Genomic DNA, 22176 nt, shown 5'->3' on the forward strand with positions numbered 1-22176 from the left:
ACATGTCCACCCACCTCATTCTCCTTCTCTGATCATCCTACTATTTGCTGATGGTTATGAGGTATGAAGTTTCTTATTATGCAGTTCTCCTGAAGTCTCCTGTCACTTCTGCCCTCCAAGGTCCAAACATCTTCCTGTACCGTTCTCAAACGCTCTCAGTCCATGCTTTTTCCATCACGTGAGAGGCCGAGTTTTACAACCATATACAACAACAGGCAGATGTATGCGGTAGCATAGTTGGTTGAGGCACCATGTTACAAGCTGGAAGGTCACGCGTTCGAGTCCTAATAAGGTGGATTTTTTAATTTATTTAATCCTTCCAGCCGCACTAGGGCCCTGGAGTTGACTCAGCCTCTAATAGAAATGAATAGACCTTAAAACCATCCGTGAGCCGACTGTCTAGAAAATGTGGAAGCTTCAACATCTCACAACCCTATGGGCCTCCACGGTCTGTTACAGGAATAGCTTTACCTATTCTTTTTACAACAGGCAGAATTATAGTTCTGCATATTTAATCTTTAAACACAGAGCAGCAACGGGCATTTAAATGCACACCAGCAGCAGGCATTTAAATAAACTCCGGCCAACTCAAGCTTAGTGATTTCTGTGTGTACATCTTTTTAAAGGTTAAAATCCTAGATAGCAGACTGCAAGAGAAATGTATCTGAACTGAATGGTACCTCTTCATTATTTCATGAATGCAATTATGATTTGTTCCTTCCCAAACACATGAATTATTGACAATAAAAATTACTGTTCTTGTTGCTGTTATTACATGTTGCTTTTTTTTTGTGATTTCTGTGTGTACATCTTTGTTTTGTCTCTTTAATCATGCATACTTGATAACTGGTATTTGGAGTGCCGAGTAAGCATATAAATAAATAAAGAATTTAACACAACTGAATTATTGCAGAAAATTTTATTTCCTTTCCATGAATGAGCAAAGAATAAACTGTTCTTAGAACTTTCGTGCAGAAGAAACATGAGAACATAACATTCCAGCATGGGAAGACAGGAAGAGAATTCTGACTTTAATACACATTGCACTGCTGAAACCTGAAGCATATTCTGTTTTTAATGCTTGATGCATCATTGCACTGGCTATAAGAGGAATAAAATCATAATGTGTACTATTTTTAGAATTCCAAAGCTTACGTATGCGTGTGATTCTTGCTGTCCTCATCATCTTCCTCAGCTTCATCTAAATGTGTCCAGTTCTTGAGCTCGTCTTTCGAAAGAGCAGCAATTTTCTTCTCTGAAAGCAATAAGAAACATGGATTACTTGTGATATGGGTATGAAGGATATTAAATAAAAAGGAACTTTATGATTTATACAAGTCAGCTAGTAGTGAAATTGTGAAGGTTAAAATATGCTGGACAGGTAGGTCAGATGGAACAATCGAGAAGATATATATAAAACAGTTTGGTCAAGAACTAACTTAAAAAGTGTTCACTTGTAATATGAAGAAAGGGATGGCAGAATGTTGCTAAAATATATCTTAAAGAAATATCAGATGATGAAAAATTAATTTAACTGGCTCATGACCAGGGTTCAACTTCCAAACTATGACAATAATGAGTAAGTTATTATGGAGAGGTAGGATTCCACATCTAGAGGTCCTACAGAATGATTATGTTTGTTTTTCTGATTCCAGTTATATTATCAACTGAACATAAGTACACAAAAGTAGCATACAGTTAGAACTACGCCTGAAAGGAAATTTGTTATATACTAACCATGCTAAAATCTGGTATACACAAGATTTCTGGAACAAATATCCAGCATTCTTCAAAACAGTACAAACGACACAGCACGCACGTAAACTACACGACTAACAATAAGGTAAGGCCTAGCTAGACACTTTAATAAACCTAAAAGCATTATATATAACCATTCATTCATCAGTAATCTCTCAGAGCTTTCTCCTTCAAATGAGAATAAGAATATCCTCTTCTGTCCCCAAGGTCATCCAGCATCTTCTTACATCTTCTGGTTCGCATACATGGAAAGAGACTATCCAGGAAAAGTGATAATGTGGTAGTTTCTCCATTTGCTTTCCACATCGCAGTACAACAGCTGTTCAAACCACTCTGGTCACGCCTGTTGCTATACGAACTTGAACCATCTCAAGCATCATTTGCTCTGTGCTTCAAGTCACTGATGATGACGCTGCTTCCGGCATCAGTTTTTGGTTTCTGGTGTCTCTCTTCATCTGATGCCTACCTTTTGACTATAACTATAACTATATAAGATAGAATAAAATTAAAAAATTAATATAATAATATATTTACAGAACATACATTCAAGAGAAATAAACCACATCTTCCACCATCAGGAGGAAAACAACATGACCCAATGTTGGCTCACGACATTTTAACATAATAACTAATTTTTTACATACAAAAGAAATTTTAATACAATTTTAAATGCACTGGGAGGCTACTGTATGGAAAAGTGAACATCATATCACGGCAGTGGGAAATCCCAATCAGAACACCCAGCAAATATGCTTAAAAGAAACAGCATCATACGTAAATCTACACATCAACAAGTGTCATAGTGAATGCTTAAGGCAAACATCAAAACTAACTGTGATATAACAAAAAATGTATATAGTGAGCATTATTCATAGCTTAAGTGCATATTGTTAAAACATCTTATGTGACAGTGTTTCCTGATCATAGTGGTGTGCCTCTGAGGATGATTCTTTTGAATCAAAACAAGTAAGGTGAATAAAGACTGAAGTGTTGTAAACTTGTATGTCACACTAGACTGAAAATTATCCACTTTGTAATTAACAGTGTGATGGACCAAAATGAGACAAATCAAAAAATCCAGTGAACAATTACACATATAAAAAAGACCCTGAGAGCTATGCCAGCAGTAGTGCAGCTACTGGTAGGGTAACCCATGCCAGACAGATCAAGGGGTAGGAGCCAGACGGATACCCTGGTCCTCCAGGTAGGGGGATGGGCATGAAGCTAACAACCTCACGCTGTAAAAACTAAATTATTCAGAAACCAGATAATCAGCCTCAGACGGAGGGAAGAATGGAGGCCAAAGCTCACCCCAACCTGTAGCTCTGAGAGGAAGGGAGGAAGAAAATAATTTACAGAGCTAGTAGAGAGAAATTAAATCTGCTCATAGAAAAACTTTACAGCTGTAGACAACATACAAAAATTTGTAGAACATAGTGGTAAGGAAAAATGAAAGGGTGTCCACTTCTGGTGAGTAAAGACAAGTTGTAGAAGAGTATACATATGGCAAGAGAACAGACATATTTGTTGCAAAATATTTCCTTTCAATAAAAACATGCAAATGTGATACAGCCATGAATAGCTAGGCAACAATCCTCAGAAACGAGTCAAGGTTCAGTACATAAGTTACACCAAAGGAGGGAAGTAATTACCTTCCTCTTGCTTCATGCGTTCCACTTCATCTTGACTTAGGAAGCTGAAAACCTTTTCTGCAAGAAATGATGCAAAAATTAATTTCCTACAAAAGAAACGTCTTTCTATTTGTTAAATTGTTAAGTACTGTTACAACCGAGATGCCCATATTTTTAAATTTGATTAAACTGATAACACTGTGAGTCCACATACTCTAATGGACAAAATGAGCTGGTTATTGTGTTCATTTTGGGAAAATTTCAAAAGTAGATACTAATATAAATTATGTCACATGAAAAAAAAAAGGCACCACCATGATAAACTTCTACCATGATTATGTAAATAAGAGAAAACAACTACTTTCTTCTTCCAATTTTAAACATTTATTTTCGTTTCCAGACCCATTTCCCCCCATGTCTGTGTTTTGTATAATTCTGTATGATTTGCTGCTGCAGACTGTTCATTGTTCTAAACATTGGGCAGTTAACTTTTATTAAGTGTGTGTAATCATTACTGGAGCAACTATGTAGACTACCAGACTAAACCATCCAGGCAAATAAACTATCAAAAGTAAATAATCCATTTAAAGTAATGTTATATTTTAGCGTCCTGTTGCACTGATTCACGTCCATGAAGTGAGTATTGACCGTCTTCTAGTGCATACAATCTCACTTGTCACTTCAGCACATGTTTCGGCATCACTGTGCCATCCTCAGGTGTGTTATTTACGTTAAACTATTGCACTGCTCGCCATCATGTGTCGTTTATAAAATGATTTAAAATGTATAATCATTATGTACTACAATACAGCAATACAACGCACGCAGCCACAAGAGAAGGACACATCATAAGACGCAGTACACACAAAATATACGAAGAACAACTCCCATAGAGGAAGACTGATATAATATGCGAGTTTGAAATACAACGTATAAGATGATAAGTCTTAACAAATTTTTAATACATAAATTTTATTATAGTACGTGACGATTATACATTTTAAACCATGTTATAAAGGACACATGATGGCGAGCAGTGCAATAGTTTAATGTAAATAACACACCTGAGGATGGCACAGTGATGCCGAAACATGTAGTGAAGTGACAAGTGAGACTGTGTGCACTAGAAGACGGTCAATACACACACATCATGGACATTTAAAGTAATGAGCTAATTATATAATCTAACCAAGCAAGCAACTACATTAGCTAAATACAACTAAACCAGCTAAATAAATAAACAAATAAATTGGCATTCAACAGCATGAATAGTAAAGACCACCATCGAACATGATTGCAAGTCAGCTCAATCCAGCTCACATTCTCATTAGCTGCTGAGAAGTATTTCCTTAAAATAAATTTCAATATTTCCCTTCCATCCCCTTCCCAGTCCTTCAAGTGACAATTCTCTGAGAGGTTAACTTGAATCAGTAACTACAAATTTGTAATAATTTTCCTGAAAGGTACTCATGTGGGGAATATCTTTGGACACACATCTTTATTTCTTCTTCCCTTCCTTCACTCTTCTCTGTTTCACCAAACCCCATAACAAACATACAGCATGACAAACAGACAAATAATAGATTCTGTTACATACATATTCTTGTGCTACTAGATGTAGTTAGTTAGTTATTAGAGAGGGTGGGTTTCCCCATGCACTTAGACCAGTATTGGTCCATCGTGCTTCCCTCTATGATATTCTACCAGTCTCTATACCCTACCGATAAATGGTGCGTACCATCAGTCCCGCCGAGCAAGAGAGTTCGGCCACTTGCTTAGCAGTGTCTATAATGCTTCCCCCATCTATCAGAGGCCTTAGAGACTATTGTTGGGCGGGAAACGTCCTGGAATTTGGCTCAGTGATCCCCTTTGGGGATATGAGGTTCTTTTACATGCCGTAAAGTTATGACACGGGACACACAGCTTAAAGTCCCTCCCGGAGGACTTGTTCCCTGAATTTTTCCGCCTTTAAAAATTCGACGACCTCCGCCGGGTATTTGAACCCGCGTACCACGAGTTATGAGGTGGGAACGTTACCTCTAGACTACGGAGGCCGCTTGCTACTAGATGTAAGTGCACTTTCATAAGTCCTACCTGGCTTAGGAGAAGGCTGATGCTGCTCTTCCATGGCCTTCTCAAAAAACTTCATTTTGTCACTCACCGACATCTTCTTTACCACTTCAACATTGTTCACACCCTGAATAAAGATACATCAGATCAGAGCTCTACATGCATACACCAGGCCAATTATATAAGATGTATGATCTTCATGGCAATAATTGTTCAGACTGTGGTCTTCTGGGTTATGACACTGTGTAGTCTTGTTCATAGATACCAATATTTCAGAGAAACATGCTGCTTCTTTTTTCAGCATTGAAGCACACAACGACGGAGAACCAGTTGGGTTATATATGTAGGTACTAAGGAAGGTGCTCATCTGGCTCTGTGAGAGGGGGGTGAGGAGTCAGAACCTAGTCTGGCCCTTTTCAGGACCAAAATATCTTTTCATCACAGGAGGGAAATGGAACTGTAGGAAAAGATGACCCTTTTCAGAGTTATAATACTTTCAATACAAGAGAAAGGTATAACTGAGAGGAAAGACATTTGTGGGTCCCTACAAGCAGGAACTGGAAGTGAGAAAACAACCTTATTTTCAAAGACACTCCTCCACCTGGGCCATGGGGGGGGGGGATTGTTCTTGCTCAGAATTCAGTTGCCCTCCTGTGATGAAATATTGTATCCCCAAAAATGGTTCCTTATCACACTGAGGACATGGAATGGGTCGCTTTCCTGTTTGCTGTTCCTATTGGCCTGGAATGAGTTCTACTTTCTCTCCCCCGCCCATGGATCTGATGACCACCTTTCTTCCAACCTAGCTATATAATTCTAAATTCCTCACCCTACACACTTCATTCAACACTGAAGATGGAGGAAATGCTCTCAAAGAACGTTAAAATTCACCTATAACACTACATGGTATCACAACTCAGAAGACCAAAACCGAAACAATGACAATTTTTAGCCTACCTTATTTTGTAAAAATAAAAATAGGCTTATGAGATCACCTTGCTGTCTGTGTGTCCGCATATGTCCTCCCTCCTCTTTTCAAGTTTTGAATACCTGAACTTATCTTTATAAAACTTAGTCTGTATATCATGGAACGTAAGCCAACCTCAACAGCATACATCATAAATCCCTCCCAACAGTCTTTGTGCCCACAGGTGTATCCCCTTTATTGTTGCTAGACAACGGCTTAATAAACATATTTGCGCAGAAACAAATACATGAAGCAATAAAAGAATCGTTGGACACATCATTTTCTATGTGGCCCATTTCTTATCAAAGGAGTCTGTGTATCCCTTATTGTCGCCTGACAACAGCTTGGTAAATACACTCCTGTAGCAAAGAAAAATTGTTGGAAGTGCTGTTTTCTTGGCGGTCCATGTCCTGTCAAAGGAGAGCAGGCCGTCAGTCCTTCCCAGAACTTCCTGTTATTTAATAAGGTTGGCCATATGCCTACACACAATGCTATGACTGTGCATAGGGATGTGGTGATATCCAAAATATCTTGACTTTGAAATTAAAGGGGTTCAGTGTCATGTTCTGGTCACTTTAACCTTGGTAAAGAGCCCTTCAACACAAAGGATATGATGCTGGGTTGGCCCCAGAGCCATTTGGGATACAGTAGTTGGCAGAAACATTCAGACACCACTGCTGGAGGTCAAATTATGGTCATTCAGCCCACAGTCTGACAATTCTCTGACTGAGCAGCCACAGACCACATAATAATTGAAAAAATTATATGCAATAAAAATGTCAGTATGTTATAAAATATTGCAAGCCAGTTGCCTTTCTATACTTCAGCTGTCACCCTGTATAAATCAGGAGTTATGTCACTTTCCATCACACGTCTCTGATTCTTGTATGAACCATTTCCTTGTTACCCTCAAAAACAAATAACGAGATGGGAACAACTGTACTCTATGATGTAGTATACAATACACCAAAACAATCCTGTTGCAGTCTAGCTGAGCTCAACTGAAGCCACTTAGAAATGGTATTTCATCAAAACACAAAATGTGGTTGATGAAATTAATAAGATTCCTACAAATATTACTCGTATGTTTCTGGACACTATCCATCATCCTGCTTTTATTTAAAAGCACAATGTATTTTTGGAGACTGAATTCTGTCTCCATCTCCTACCTACTCATTTGGGCCCTATTGATAGAGATAGTCCCTAGCTCTGGACACCTGTACCAACACAAGATATGGTATACAAGCCAAGCACAGCAAAAACCACCTGTGAGAGCTAAGACAAAACATTTAACTATTAAAAACTCCATACATATCAGGCCTTGCACCACAGAACTATCAGAACAGAAGTCATCCCTAGGGAGACAAATTCCCAATATGGCGAAGTTGTCCCCGTGCTTAACTAAATAAGCACTACGCCATGAAGGCATATGGGAGAGTGGATTCCCCATATGGTACTGACACAAGAAACATAAATTTTCTCACTCAGTCTACACTGGATGGAGATGCAGTTTGTTTACTTCTGATGTGATAATGGCAGTCCAGATGGGACAGACGTCCAAGCTGGGTTGATTGACCACACGGTCTATCAGAGACATGTGGGCAGATTCCTTTATTTCCTGTATGTGGTGTTTGGTTCAATCTGCAATCTTGCACATGGTTTGTGCTGTGCTTGGCTTGTATACCAGATCTTGTGTTGAGCCCCATCAATTGGCTCAACTGAGTAGATTTTACCTGAAGATGGAGATAGAATCCAGTCTATGAAACATTCTTTGAAAATAAAAACAGGGCAGTGTTTTAGATAAAAATCAGATGATGGATAATGTCCAGAAACATAATATATGTATAAATGTACCATCATCACAAACTTTTTTATAAAATCCCTATTTCAACAGCATAACAAAGCATGTAAAACAGTTGTGGCACACATGAAGTCCATTAATGACTTTATGTAGAGCAGGGTTTGTAATCGATCAATATGGCTAGAATTGAAATGGCTACCTGAAGTTACAGACAAATCTCATAAAATTTCACTAAAATTTGATTAACAGTTTATCTTATACATGAAAAGTTCCTTTATGACCTCATGTGAAGCAGGTTTTGTAGTCAGTTAACATGCCTTCAAAGAGTTTTCACTCAAGCCCATGAACAAAAGTCTCTTACTGGGTTTCCTTTGGACAGTGTGTACAAGGTGAAGAGTTTTGCTGCTCTTGTAATTGATGACACAGTTGAATGTGTGCTCACATCTTTCTAACAGCAGCAAGAATGATACAACAGTTTAAACACTAGGTAAAAATAACACATATCAAGATGTTTTAATCTACATTTGGAAGCTAGCAAGGACTACAAAGTTAACAGTGTGCAGCCTCCCCCACAAAACACCATTATTTTAAAATACAATAACATAGCTCTCTAGAACTATGTTTTCAGTGTCAGCTGCATACTAAGATTAAAAATTTGCCAACAGATGGACGCTGATCCTGTGAAACAGTGATAAGAGCCTAATTCATCAAAAACTACAACCTTGAGAATTTAGTTGTGATCAACAAAGTCGAAGGCAAAAAATACTGAAAAAGCCAAAGAAAGTCAAGTTTGACAAATATGTCAGGCAGATCTGAATTTTTTTTTTCCTTGGCACTACAGCCCCAGTGGGCCTAGGCCTACCTCCATGAACCTCTCCGTTCACTTCGGTTTTTCTAGATCTTACACATTCGGTAGCACTCCTTGGGCGGGTGATCAGCTCGTCGCAAGGCCTCTACCTGTACACAAACACAGAAAAACGCACACACACAAACTAAACATCCATGCCCTGAGTAGGATTTGAACCCACGATCCCGGTTTCCAAGCGAACAAAGACAGTATATGCCGGCAGATCTGAATGTAATTTGGTTATTATGAGTATTATTAACATGTAATATACAAGTTCACCAGTAAGGAATTACATACATTAACCAAGTACATATTATTCATAACTGCCAATTAATCACTATTATCATAATATATACATTAATATACACAGAGATACCTACCAATACACTAAACCCTAAATACTGAATTATCACATTTACTAATACTTCAAACTTCTCTGGCTTCAAGTACTTAAAGTACTTAACTCCTATCCTGTGTCCTTTCGAATCTAATCAAGTTAAAGGAAATGTTTCCTTGCCAATACAGAACAGAATCATTAGAAGAGAAGTGCACTGCAGTATACTATGCATACAAGTCACATTCTTAAAACAGTCATAACCGTGTTACATGCAGAGCACACATCAATGCAAATGAACTGTACATCTATGGAAATATCAACTGAGAGTTGATGGAGTTTCAAGTGCCTTACTCTAGAATATTTGTGGTCTTGATAAAAAATTTTTTGGTAGTAACAATTGGCCTGACAGCATGAAGCTTATAAAATGAGAAGACCAAAACTGAAAGGGAATGTTGCAAGAAGTGTGTAGCTCCAAAATCAATATCAGAACCACTTACTGTCACATTTTCATTGAATGAATCACACTGGTGGTACTGATAGAAAAAGTACGTGAATCCAGTTACATTACAATTAAGTTCTCATAGTGGTGATTATAAAGGGTCATGGGATGTGATGCCATGCAGTCTCACAGAAGTTTATTGACATTTTGGAAGAAGATACAGCTTCCAGCTAAAGGTTCAGAGTAAGAGAAGAAAGCAACAAACAAGAAGCAAGCAGAATGCAGAGTGATCTTTGTTTGCTGCTTGCTTGGTTTACTCCTTGACAGTGAAGATGGATGCAGTGCATTCCCCTGAAACATTGGTATGGTTCTACACAATGTCACATCCCAGAGGATTGTATATGAGGCTATTTGGAAAGTAACCTACAGTGAGCTATGAACAAAACAAGCATTGCCACCCCCTCAAACCAACTCTCTCTCTCTCTCTCTCTCTATATATATATATATATATATNCTCCTCACTATTGCTGAAGTGCTGTGATCACAATCAGTTCTTAAGGTAGGTAAACAGGTGGTACTCGCTTGGACCAAGATCAGGGCTGGTCAAACAACTCCCAGTTGAAATGTTCCAGTAGTGCTCATGTGCAAGCAGCTGTTTGTGGACACCCACTGTCATGGAGGAGCACTACACCAGATGTCAGTATTCCATGTCCATTGTCCCAATGGCCCTATGCAGTTCTTCAGTGTCTTGAAATATACTTTTGACATAGTTGTGGTCCCTTGCTGCATGAATTCGGCCATCAGCACTCCTTTCCCATCCCAGAAAACAGTTGCCATCAGCCTTCTGGCAGACAATGTTTGTTTAAACTTTTCTGACTTGTTTGATGAATCTGTGTGCATCCACTGTATGACCGCTCTTTTGTTTCAACATTCACAAATGAAACCAAGATTTCATCACCTGTTACAATGTGACTGAGAAATTCATCGCCATCTTTGTAGTATTGCTATAAAAAAGTCAAAGCCAAAGCCATTCTCTGCATTTTGTGTGCATCTGTGAGCATTTTTTGAGCCCATTTTGCAAAACATTTGTGACAGCCTAGCCTAACTATGATACACTTGTAAAGAATAGTGCACAAAATCTGTGGAAACTCACATGAAAGGTCTTAAATTGTGAAGTGCTGTCTTTCACAAAATTTTTGGTTAACACTCTGAAGATGAACATTGCTCATTACAGATGGCCAACCACTTAGCTCTTCATTGTGAACATGTGTTTGCCCACCTTTGAACATCCTACACCACTGTCTTACAGTTCCTTCACACATTACAATTTCACCATAAATTGCTCATTATTCACTTTGGATTTCCGCAGCACTTGTGTTTTTAGCACGAAGAAAGTAGACAACAGTGAGAATTTCACAGCTGGTGGAATTATTAATCACAGGACACATCATAACTCACTCTGTAGAGACAAGAACAAACACTAAGTGAACAGTCATGTGACTTTGCCTTGAATGCATGAGCTCTCACCCGCTTCTACATTAGTTGCCTAAAATAAATGAAGGTTACTTTCCAAATGACTCTCATATAACACCTACAAACACACTGATATATTGGGTTTTTGGACTTTATCCATCGTCCTGGTTTTTAAGATAACTAATAAAAACACGTTTCGGAAACGTCGTCCAGTGGTCCAGTGGTCACTGGTCCAGTGATTGAGGCTAGCTCTTTCTAACGGACCCAACAGAATAGGTGTTTTCCTTCACCTGAGGACGGAAACAGATCCAGTTTCCGAAATGTTGTGTTTTTATTAGTTATCTTAAAAACCAGGACGATGGATAAAGTCCAAAAACCCAATATATCAGTGTGTTATACACCATCGTCAGAATCCTATAGGAACTACCTACAAACACAGTTTCAACATAGATTTACATGAAGTATGTTTCACACCACTTATGCTTACTTTTGTACCAAATCCCACAATACACAACATGGGAAAGACAGTATTCCTTCACCTCACATCACCATTCCATGCCCATACCATGTTACACCAAATCCTCAAAGAACAAGGTAAGAAATATTACACCTTAAATAAAATTATTTCGTCTGTTCTTATAAACCCACCTCCATCAGATCGATCTTCTTTCCAGAAAGTCGAGCATTTGGTTTGCGGCTGCGAGCAATGGGATCCAACAAGTCATCAGTGGAGGAATAAGGATCTTCCTCATCATGTACGCCAGTGGAGGGTGGAAGGGGGGAATATTGGCTATACAAAGTGTGCAATGGGGGTTCTTCAGTGAAAGAAGTTGAACTGGTGAGTGGGAGGGCAGAATATTGACTATACAGTGTGCGTGTTCGGGAGTGTACAGGTCCTTTCGTGGATGATGTGGCACTGGAGGGGGGGAGGGCGGAATGTTGGTTATGAAGAGTGTGTGATGTCGGTGGTATGGTTGCTTCAGTGGAGGGCAGGACAGCAGAATACTGGTTACACAGAGAACGTGATGGGGCTGATATGTTTCCTTCAGTGAAGGAAGTGGAAGTGGTGGAAGTGGAAGTGGAAGGTGGGATGCTGGAATATTGGCTATACAAAGTGTGTGATGAGGGTGATATGGCTTCTTCAGTGAAATACGATGCAGTGGAGGGTGGGAAGGTGGTGGAATATTGTTTGTACTGAGTCTGTGGGGAGGGCTGTACAGCCTGTTCGGAGGATGAATTGAAAGTCACTGAAGAAAGTGGTTGTGGAAGAGATCCCACAGCACTGTAACCAGTGTGCAGGCTGTTCACTGGATTATTTTTATTTTCTGCATCAGTGTGGGCTGTAATTGTGGAATAATTGAGAAGAGAAATGGGAGGAGGGAGTGGGGCTGTCTGAGGTAAAGGAGGGATACTATAGTTTGGAACCTGAACAGTGTAGTGAACTGTTGCAGGAACAGCAGTGGAATAGGAGCCTTGATTTATAAAGGTAGAGTGCATGGGATGTGCTGCAGGCAAAGCACTAGACTGCACTGAATGTGTCACAGTACCATCCAGTGCTGAAGCATATACAGGTACAGAGGAATGGGTAGTTGCAGATGGAGTGTTTTCTGTTTTGGCTACTGCGTGGGATAGAGAAGCTTGTGTTTTGGGTATACTCGCTTGCAAAGGCAATGTTGCATTCTGTTTGGATGCTGTCAAGTTAGCTTGATTTGGAGACGTGCGAGGAAGCGTAGTAGAGACGCCAGCAAGGGGGTTGGCCCCACCAGAAACAGGCTGCATGGCAAACCAGTGACAAAGAAAAAAAAAAGGTAAATCATTAGTTTCAAAAGAATTAAAAAAGTAGGCATTCATAAGACTGATATCATAAGAGAACCAAGTTACCCACTATGAAACTCTACATGTAAAAGAATAAATTAATTCAAATACATACTGTAAAATGAAGGAAGATAAAGGAACACCAAAATGATGAAAATACTCTTGTACCCACATTCAGAATTTTGAATTTTGGCATAATTAACTTTGGCAACCACTGTGACAAGCAGCTGATGGAATGTGATTTCACAAATGCCAAATGGATCACATTTTTGAGGTTCACATGACATGCCACCTGGTACTGTTTCAATTTATTTTGTCTGCATTTCAGATTCAAAGATACAGCCCACTACTTGACTGAAATGTTTTTTATGCCATTCACACTTGAATGAAGGTCCAGGAGACATTAAAGGTTCAACCTCTATTTATGAAGTTTGTCTGATGAAGGCATCCACATGGAAACAAAAAAACGCCTCAGTAAGATTTGAGATTTTCACGGACGTGACTATGAAAAAAGCGGTCTTCTGGGAAGTGGCACCATGTAGATATTGTGTTAACCGATGTTTCGCAGGAACGTATCGCCTCCATCTTCAGGGTAGAAGAAAAAATAAGAAAATCCGCAAGCAAAGAACCAGCGTGACCAGGTGTAAATAGACTGGAATGTATAGCCTCTATCTTCAGGGCACAAGAGGAAAATCCGCAAGCGAAGAGCCAGCATGAGCAGGTGTAAAGAGACTGAACGTATCGCTTCCATCTTCAGGGTAGAAGAAAAGCGAAGAAAATATCTATTTGCACCTGCTCATGCTGGTTCTTCACTTGCAGATTTTTTCTTTTTTCTTCTACCCTGAAAATGGAGCCGATACTTTCCCCTGAAATGTCGGTTAACACATCTACATGGCGCCATATCCCAGAAGACTGCTTTCTCAACCGCCCCCCCAAAAAACCCCTCAATTTCCTTCTTTTTATTTGCCATTTTAACAGTAACAACAATTCCTTTATCTCCTCTTAATTATTTATATGAGGAAAACTGTTAGTTTTAGTTTTATATATGTAACTACCAAAACCAATAATACTAATAGGAGTCTGATACCTGCAATCAAATATAATAAAGTTGAAAAGTAAATAAATATAAAAAAAATGCAAATTGATAACATTCCATCATGCTTACATTGACTCTTGAGTCTCAAAGCAAAATGTGATATAAAAAGAAACATAATAATCATGCATCAAGTGTACATGCACCAGAACACTGTTAATTACGCAATTTAAGGGCCGATGTTGGAAAAACTCTAAATATGAGGAGTGGACATAAGAACACAACACCACATTATGAGGTGTGCATAATGTTGGGGGTACTGGCTTGGTGGATCCTTACCCCTCTGTACATACCTGGTATAATATGCTTCAGCTAACACACCTTCTTTAGTATCCTTTTTGTAATTAAACAAATTTATCAGTTTCATATTATGCAAAAAAGAAATATCAGATGACACTCGGCCATGTAGATTTCATACTCTAATTGTCAGACCTCAAAGCCAATCCCACATTCTCAACCACTATCAGATCACCATCATATCTGGACACCTCACATTTGCTTAACAGGTATGGTTTCAATGTGAAAGGACGACTTCCTGTTTATTACCTATGATAAAATTCTTTCCAGCTAACACATCTTAAATTAACAAAATACTTTTAATGGGCACATCTAATGCTCTAACAGAGGAATATCTGTACTAAACATAAAAAATGAACTGATGAACATCATACAGATAGCTTCATGAATGAAGGAACAAAATTTGGTTACTCCAGCAAAATACTCACCAATAGAAATTAAATCCAACCTATTTCAGGTTCTGTATATTTAGTTTTGTGTTTGATTACTATATTTAAGGAGAGATTAAAGAAAACTAAAACAAGAAATTACTGAAAATATAACTTGTGTAAGCAAATCATACAAAAATGGGAGACTATAATACTTGTAACTTGGAAGTTAGGAAATGGTTATCAGTATGAAAAGCTGGTTAATGTGACACACACTGATGAAATATAGTAGTTGCAGCAGCAGCAACATCAGTAACAACAATAATAATAACAATTATAATGATGATAATAGTAATAATAATAATAATAATAATAATAAATATATTTTTACATTTTTTCTGGTAATATACAAATAACAAAGAAGACATGAGGCTTCATTTTCCATCATAAAATAATTCACAGAGCATAACTAGAACATTTATCAAAATACTATAGTTCCTTTGGGTGGAGGGGGGCTACCAGCATTCATAACAATTCCCACTTCCTGCAAGTCCCCCATTCAACACTAGCCTACTGCCAATATATATCCCATGCAAGATCTGTTTACATCTTCTATCACAATACAATACTAGCTGTGCCATCAATTGAAGGAATGTGACTCATTGTTTTACTTTGGTAAGAAATGCGTGAACTGAATGTATCTGGATGTTGTATTTGTCAGCTCATGTATTTGCACATTTCACTCACAACTTTATTTTAATATTATCATCTCATCTATACCTATGTCTTCCTAATGGTTCTGTTCCTTCAGGTTTTCCTACCAAAACCGTACATGCACTACTATTCTCCCAAGGGTGTTACATATCCTGCCAATCTCACCCCCCTTGCTTCTATCATTCTAACAATATGTGGCAAGGCGCAAAAATTAAGAAGCTTCCCATTATGCAGTTTTCTTCAGTCTCCTGTTACTTCACCCCTCATAGATCTATATATTCTCCTCAGCACCCAGTTCTAAACACCTCCATTTATGTTCTTCTCTTAATGTCAGAGACCAAGCTTCACACCCCTACAAAACTACAGATAACATTATTATTTTGTATATTATAATCCTTATGTTGTTTAACCAGCAGACAAAAAGACAGAAGATTCTGCAGTGAACAGTGTTCCCCGTACTTAATAACCTCTGAATTTCTTCATGAATGCAATTTTGATTTACAGGCATGAAATGTAATGAATCCAGAATTATTAATACATGCTACAGAGTATGACATGAGGTTCTCACAGTGATGACTATAAAGTTTGCTGTCTTCTTGTATATGACATCGTGTGCAGTGTTACAGAAGTTTATCAACATTTCAGACAAATATGGTACCTCCATTCTCAATGCAGGGGAGTACTTTACTGTTTTACCGTGAGGATGTGTCAGTATGTTCCTATAAAAGACTAAGAAACTTCTATCAGACTACATGACACCAAATACAAGATGGTAATCTTCATATCCCTCAGATTCTGTACAATTCAGACTGTGAGCCAGATGGAGAAGCAGATTTGTTATCAGAAAGATCAAATTAAAATTACTGAATCAAATACATGGAAATTAGAAGAAATCAATGATTTCCAAGCAAATTCTCTGCTCATGTGCATGAGGTGGCATGTGAGAGTTAAAAACAGACAATGGCAGGACTGTGAAGTGCAGCAAAAATTCAGACTCTGAAAACCCAGGCCTATCATAAATATCACCAACTCATGAAAGTGTTTCTCTGCTGAAGAGAAGTTATATTTTGTATGAGTCTGTAACAATGATTCAAGCTCTCTAGATGTGTGTACTGACATTACAGTGAAGCTTTACACCTAAAACTTATGTTCTATGTGTAGAATACTATTTATTATGTTACAGTGTCTGGAAGAATGTCAGGGAATGCTGCAGCCATCTCACATACGTGTATGTTTAAAAGAACCTTTACATAAAAATTGAAATTCACTTTTTATGACCTTAATAACCCCACTGAGACCGCCTCTGTGTTCTAGTGGTCAGCATTCCTGGCTTCAGATCCAGAGGTCTGGGTTTGATTCCTGGAACTACCAGATTTTCTGAGAAGTAGTGGGTCTAGAACGGGGTCCACTCAGCTTCATGAGGATAACTGAGGAGCTATTCAGCCTCGTGAGGATAACTGAGGATCTATTTCAAGGAAATAGTGGCTCCAGTCTAGAAAACTGAAATTAACAGCTGTGGGGATTTGTTGCGCTGACAACTTCACCGACAAGCAGCAGTTGCTCGGTATAGTTCACCAGCAGGCTAAAACCATGGAGTTTTTGAATAACCCCACTGATGATACACATCCACACACAATGAACATGTCATAAACCCCTTACAATTATGGAGAGGAGGCCAATAACATACCAGCAGCTGGCAAATGAATAAGTGAAGAGGCAGTTAAAAGTTCGGTGGCACACCCTGGAAACAGATTCATTTATTTATTTCTTCAGTTCACGTTCCTTGAATTTTAATTATGATCTGTTTTGCAAAATGTTCTTGGCTCCCCTAGTCTTGTGCAGGACAATATTTTGAAGGACATCATATTAAACACGTGTTTCACGTGGAAAATATAATAACCATGTGTTACACGGACTACTCACACTTTTTTTTTTCACATTTCATATAGCGCTGGTGCATTCAGTTTCTGGATGAAATTCGGATACTCCTAAGCTTTAAACTTCACATTGGTTTTCATTCAACACAATAACTACGTAGTACTAGTAACCTAGCACAGTTTTTAAATAAAACTGTATAATTCCAACTGAAGACAATGAAAAACCTATATGAAAGATACACATAAGTACATTCGACTTTTTAACTGCCATACATGTATTCATAATTTTCTTCTCTATAATTTTCCACTATTATGACAGTATTCATGTCACTTTACCATTCTGTGATGCAAGACAATTCACATTTTCTTGGTTATTTTAGTTACTTTCAGTATCCATTGTCTGTAATGATGAAACTTCCATATCCTGCTCTCCTTCCTGTCTTGGAAAATACATATTGAACAAATTATACCTAAATTAAATGCAGCTTGCTATGCGATGAGATCAATTAAGCCTTTTATGTCACAGGAAACATTGAAGATGGTTTACCATGCCTACTTTCATTCTATTATGAACTATGGATTAATATTTTGGGGGAACTCTTCACATAGTGTAATAATTTTTAAAATACAAAAGAATATAATAAGAATCATTACAGGATGTAGAAGTAGAGATTCATGTAGAGAATTATTTAAGAAATTAAAAATTCTACCGCTTCAATCGCAATACATATTATCGCTTCTCTTATTTGTTGTTTACAACAAAGATAAATTCAAATTAAATTCTGATGTCTATAACATGAATACTAGACAAAAATATAACTTCCACCTACCCTCATCAACTTTATCAGTATATCAAAAAGGAGTCTACTTTACTGGCATAAAAGTGTTCAACAATCTGCCACAAAGTATTAAAAACTTGGGCAATGATACTAAAAAGTTTAAATCAGAGTTAAAGAATTATCTACATGCTCATTCCTTCTACTCTTTAGATGAATACTTCAATGTAAATAGAGAATGATGTAAAATTAAGTTATATTAATTTTTAAGCTAAAATTGCCTGTACTTATGTATGTAACATTTTGACTTGTTCTGTATCCAAAGGTACTAACCTGCTTAGGATTTATAGAATGTAAATAAATTCAATTCAATTCAATTCAATTCCAATCTTTGAAAAATATATGAATATACTTTTGTGTGTGTGTGTGTGTGTGTGTGCGCGCATGCATGCATATGGGTTCACACATGAACAAACTTGTATTGATAATTTTTACTACATGTCAAAAATGTTCAGGCACCAGGGGGCTCTGCTCTAAAAATAGCTTTGGATCAAAATATTAAATGATAATGAACACCCATGTAAACAAACCCTGACAAAGATGCATTTGATCTGACACACTATTAAAAATAAATGAGTTACTTTGTAAACAGACCTTGCATTTCCATCTGACCAGAATTACAGATTACAGCAAGACTTTTATACTATGGTCATTGCAAATATGGAAACGGTATAAATGCTGATACAAAAAGACATACTGTTAAAAACATTTATGTAATAAAGATCATATAATAAATACGTGTGATATAGCCTGTGTCTGCCAGACACCATGTTAATTACAGCTGCAATCCTATATACACAAATTATGTTCTATATTTTCCTTTAAGCAACATGTGGCTAAAAATGAGTGGACCTACCATTTTGGAAATTTTGCTACATCTGAAAATGTACCTACTATGAGAATAAGACACATTTAGTCATTTTATGATATTAGGCACTTGGGACTGGTTCAAGTGTCTTTTTAACCCTTTCCAACCTGACTACATACTTGGGTTATGCATGTTGTCACGCCATGTTAACCCAAGCATATACATACACCTCAGTCCTGCATAACATTTACTTCATTTCATCTATCAAACCCACTTTAACAAAAATGATTTCTTTGTGCATATCTGCCTTTCGTTCCTGTTTCTTATGTGAACAAGGGGTCAAATTTCTGACATAATATGGAAATAACTGTTGTGTCAAGTTACAACTCTGAAAGCATTAATGAAATCAGTCCACTTCATTTTTGAAAAATACAAAACATTTCTTGTATTTGCTCTCTTCCTTTCCTTTTTTTTTTTTTTTTTGCAGCCTCCATTTGAATTAATTTTGGACTGAGATTAATAGCAGCATTCCTTGATAAACAGGATTCATGCTGAAGAAATAAGCATGTGAAGATATGAAGACATTTACAAAGTTCAGAAAATGTGGTAACTTTTACAACATTTCATGCACTCAATGACCACAATATTTCCATAAGTTTTAAACTGATACAGGATTACTCTATGTAGTTTATGAATTATTGCAGAGCACCATTTCAGATCCACATCACCTTAAAGAACATTTGTGTTAAAAAACGAAACTTGACAATGTCCTTTGCACTGTGCATCTCCTCATACAATAATAATAATTTTATCCCTCCCACAGATATGTAGGTATACATGCTTGTGTGCACTGGTACATCTACACACAAAACATGTTTCAAGGAGGAAAGGAAATGTACATTATAAGACAGAGTGAGACTAGCTTAAAATTAATATTGCTTCACTAATAAAGTAATACTGTACTAGAACAGCTGAATCGAACACAATCACTAAAGAGCACTAAAACGGTCTAACAATTTTAACTAAAATGTAGGAAACATGAAACATGACCCATAAGAACTTTCACAATTTTCTACTGTAGAGAAGGAACTTATATAAATGCAAGTTTTGAACATGTCCAATATAAAATTAAGAATGCAATTTAAAAGCTTTCACACAAAGAAGAAACAGTCTCTAGAAATGCAAGGAAAAATAAAGTTGCAACACCAGAAACACATTTCCCTGTACGCACTTAAGTTGTGATTCTTACATCATACATTTTAAATGGTGTCTGTAACTGTATTTTTACAGTTTATTTTTCAATCACCTATACCTAATACAAAACTGTATGCACCTTGAAGTGGCATCATGCCCCCCCCCCAATTACATCAATAAAAACTGTCCATTTCACAATTTCTTAGTTGCAGAATCTCTAACAGTTGAACCATCTCACTACTCATGATCAATTCAGAGCCAGGTTCACAAAGACCTCGTCATCTAAAACTATTTTATAAGGGCGCAATTTCAAGATGATGTAGTGAATGTGAAAGTGCTGCTTCACTCTCTCATGGAGCTGAGCCTTTCTTGAGAAGCTGCCAACTGTGCAGCTACTCAAGAACTTCCCAGCATTTTATGGAACCAAAAGGTTCATAACCATGTTCACTAGAGCCCTCCACCGGTCCTATCCTGAGACACATCAATTCAATTCATACTATCCCACCCTATCCCTCTAAGATCCATTTTAATATTGTCCAGCCACCTATGTCTTGGCTCTTCCCAGTGGTCTCCTTCCTTCCGGCTTTCCCACCAATATCCTATGTGCATTCCTCCTCTCCCCCATTTGTGCTACATGCCCTGCCCATCCCATTCTCCCTGACTTGATCATTCTAATTATACTTGTAGAAGCGTACAAGTTAGAAAACTCCCCTTTATGCAGTTTTCTCCAGTTTCCTGTCACTTCAACTCTCTTCGGTCCAATATTCTCCTCAGCACCCTGTTCTCAAACACGCTCAGTCTACGTTCCTCCCTTACTGTAAGAGACCAAGTTTCACACTCATACAGAACCACAGGTAAAATTATAGTTTTGTATATTCTAATTTTTATGAAAGTGTGGTTTACAGAACAATATTAGATCACAAAAGGCTTTATGAAAAAAAAATAAAATAAAATTGATAGTGAGCAGTGTAATGGCTCAATTTAGTAACTTTTATTACAGAAAGACTTACAAGATGTAATAATGCAAACTCAATTTAATTAATTTTGTTGATGTGACGGGCATGGGAGGGTTTATAAAAAGCTGCTGTCATGGATTACATGTACTGACATCTATTAGTATACTGACAGTCACACATAATCCAGAAATGAGCTGAGGTATAATACAGTATTATATTAAGTGTAGAAGACTGAAAAATAAATTGTAGAAAGCTACCCTGTTATTTATTTACTAAGGGACAGGGGACCATTTTATAAAATCGTTCCAAATTCACATGGGGAAATACAACATTATGAGCTGCAACTCTGATAAAATAACCTTTCAATTTCTTCCACCATAATTCCCACAAGGACTGCCAAGAGACTGACCCTTGGCCTCTGAAGTAAGAAGCCAAACTTTTGTATTTCTAATCCTACTCATGTCACAAAAATTTGCAGAAACTCTTAGTTCTGTTCATGTTTCCAGTCAGAGTTTCAAATTTTGTTTTATTCTTTATTCACATCAAAAGCCTGGATAGCACAGTCAGTATAGGGAATGGCTACAGGCTCTACAGCTGAGGGGTCAGTGGGAGCAACATTTCTCTCCTCCCCACATCATCCACACCAGTTCTGGAGCCCATCCAGCCTCCTATCCAATGGGTACCAGGGGCTCTTTCCCCAGGGGCAGAGCAGCCAACATGTAAAGCTGACCACTTCAACTTGTGCCAAGGTCAAGAATGGTGGCTCAATACATCCACTCCTCCTTATGCCTTCATGGCACAGAACTTAATTAATTAAGCACAGGCACAACTTTACCTTTACCTTTTCACTCACATCAGTCCAGTATAGTGTATATTAAAGAACCACTCCAAGAAG

General features: G+C 37.7%; 1 protein-coding gene across 6 annotated transcripts in view; it reads right to left on the reverse strand.

Annotated features, from left to right (window-relative positions):
- The window catches only part of LOC111865893 (protein lap4), a 221069-nt gene that overhangs the window by 17094 nt on the left and 181799 nt on the right, over positions 1 to 22176 (reverse strand). For 5 of the 6 annotated variants that reach the window (XM_023854324.2, XM_023854326.2, XM_023854323.2 and 2 more), the window contains 4 exons: positions 11972 to 13096; positions 5484 to 5586; positions 3411 to 3467; positions 1156 to 1255 (listed from right to left, as the gene is read on the reverse strand). In XM_023854324.2, the coding sequence (XP_023710092.1) occupies positions 1156 to 1255; positions 3411 to 3467; positions 5484 to 5586; positions 11972 to 13096 (1385 nt within the window). The remainder of the gene's footprint in view (positions 1 to 1155; positions 1256 to 3410; positions 3468 to 5483; positions 5587 to 11971; positions 13097 to 22176) is intronic. The other variant, XM_023854328.2, reaches the window with a different exon arrangement.

This window comes from Cryptotermes secundus, unplaced genomic scaffold (genome assembly GCF_002891405.2).
Source record: "Cryptotermes secundus unplaced genomic scaffold, Csec_1.0 scaffold1670, whole genome shotgun sequence".
NCBI classification, from domain to species: domain Eukaryota; kingdom Metazoa; phylum Arthropoda; class Insecta; order Blattodea; family Kalotermitidae; genus Cryptotermes; species Cryptotermes secundus.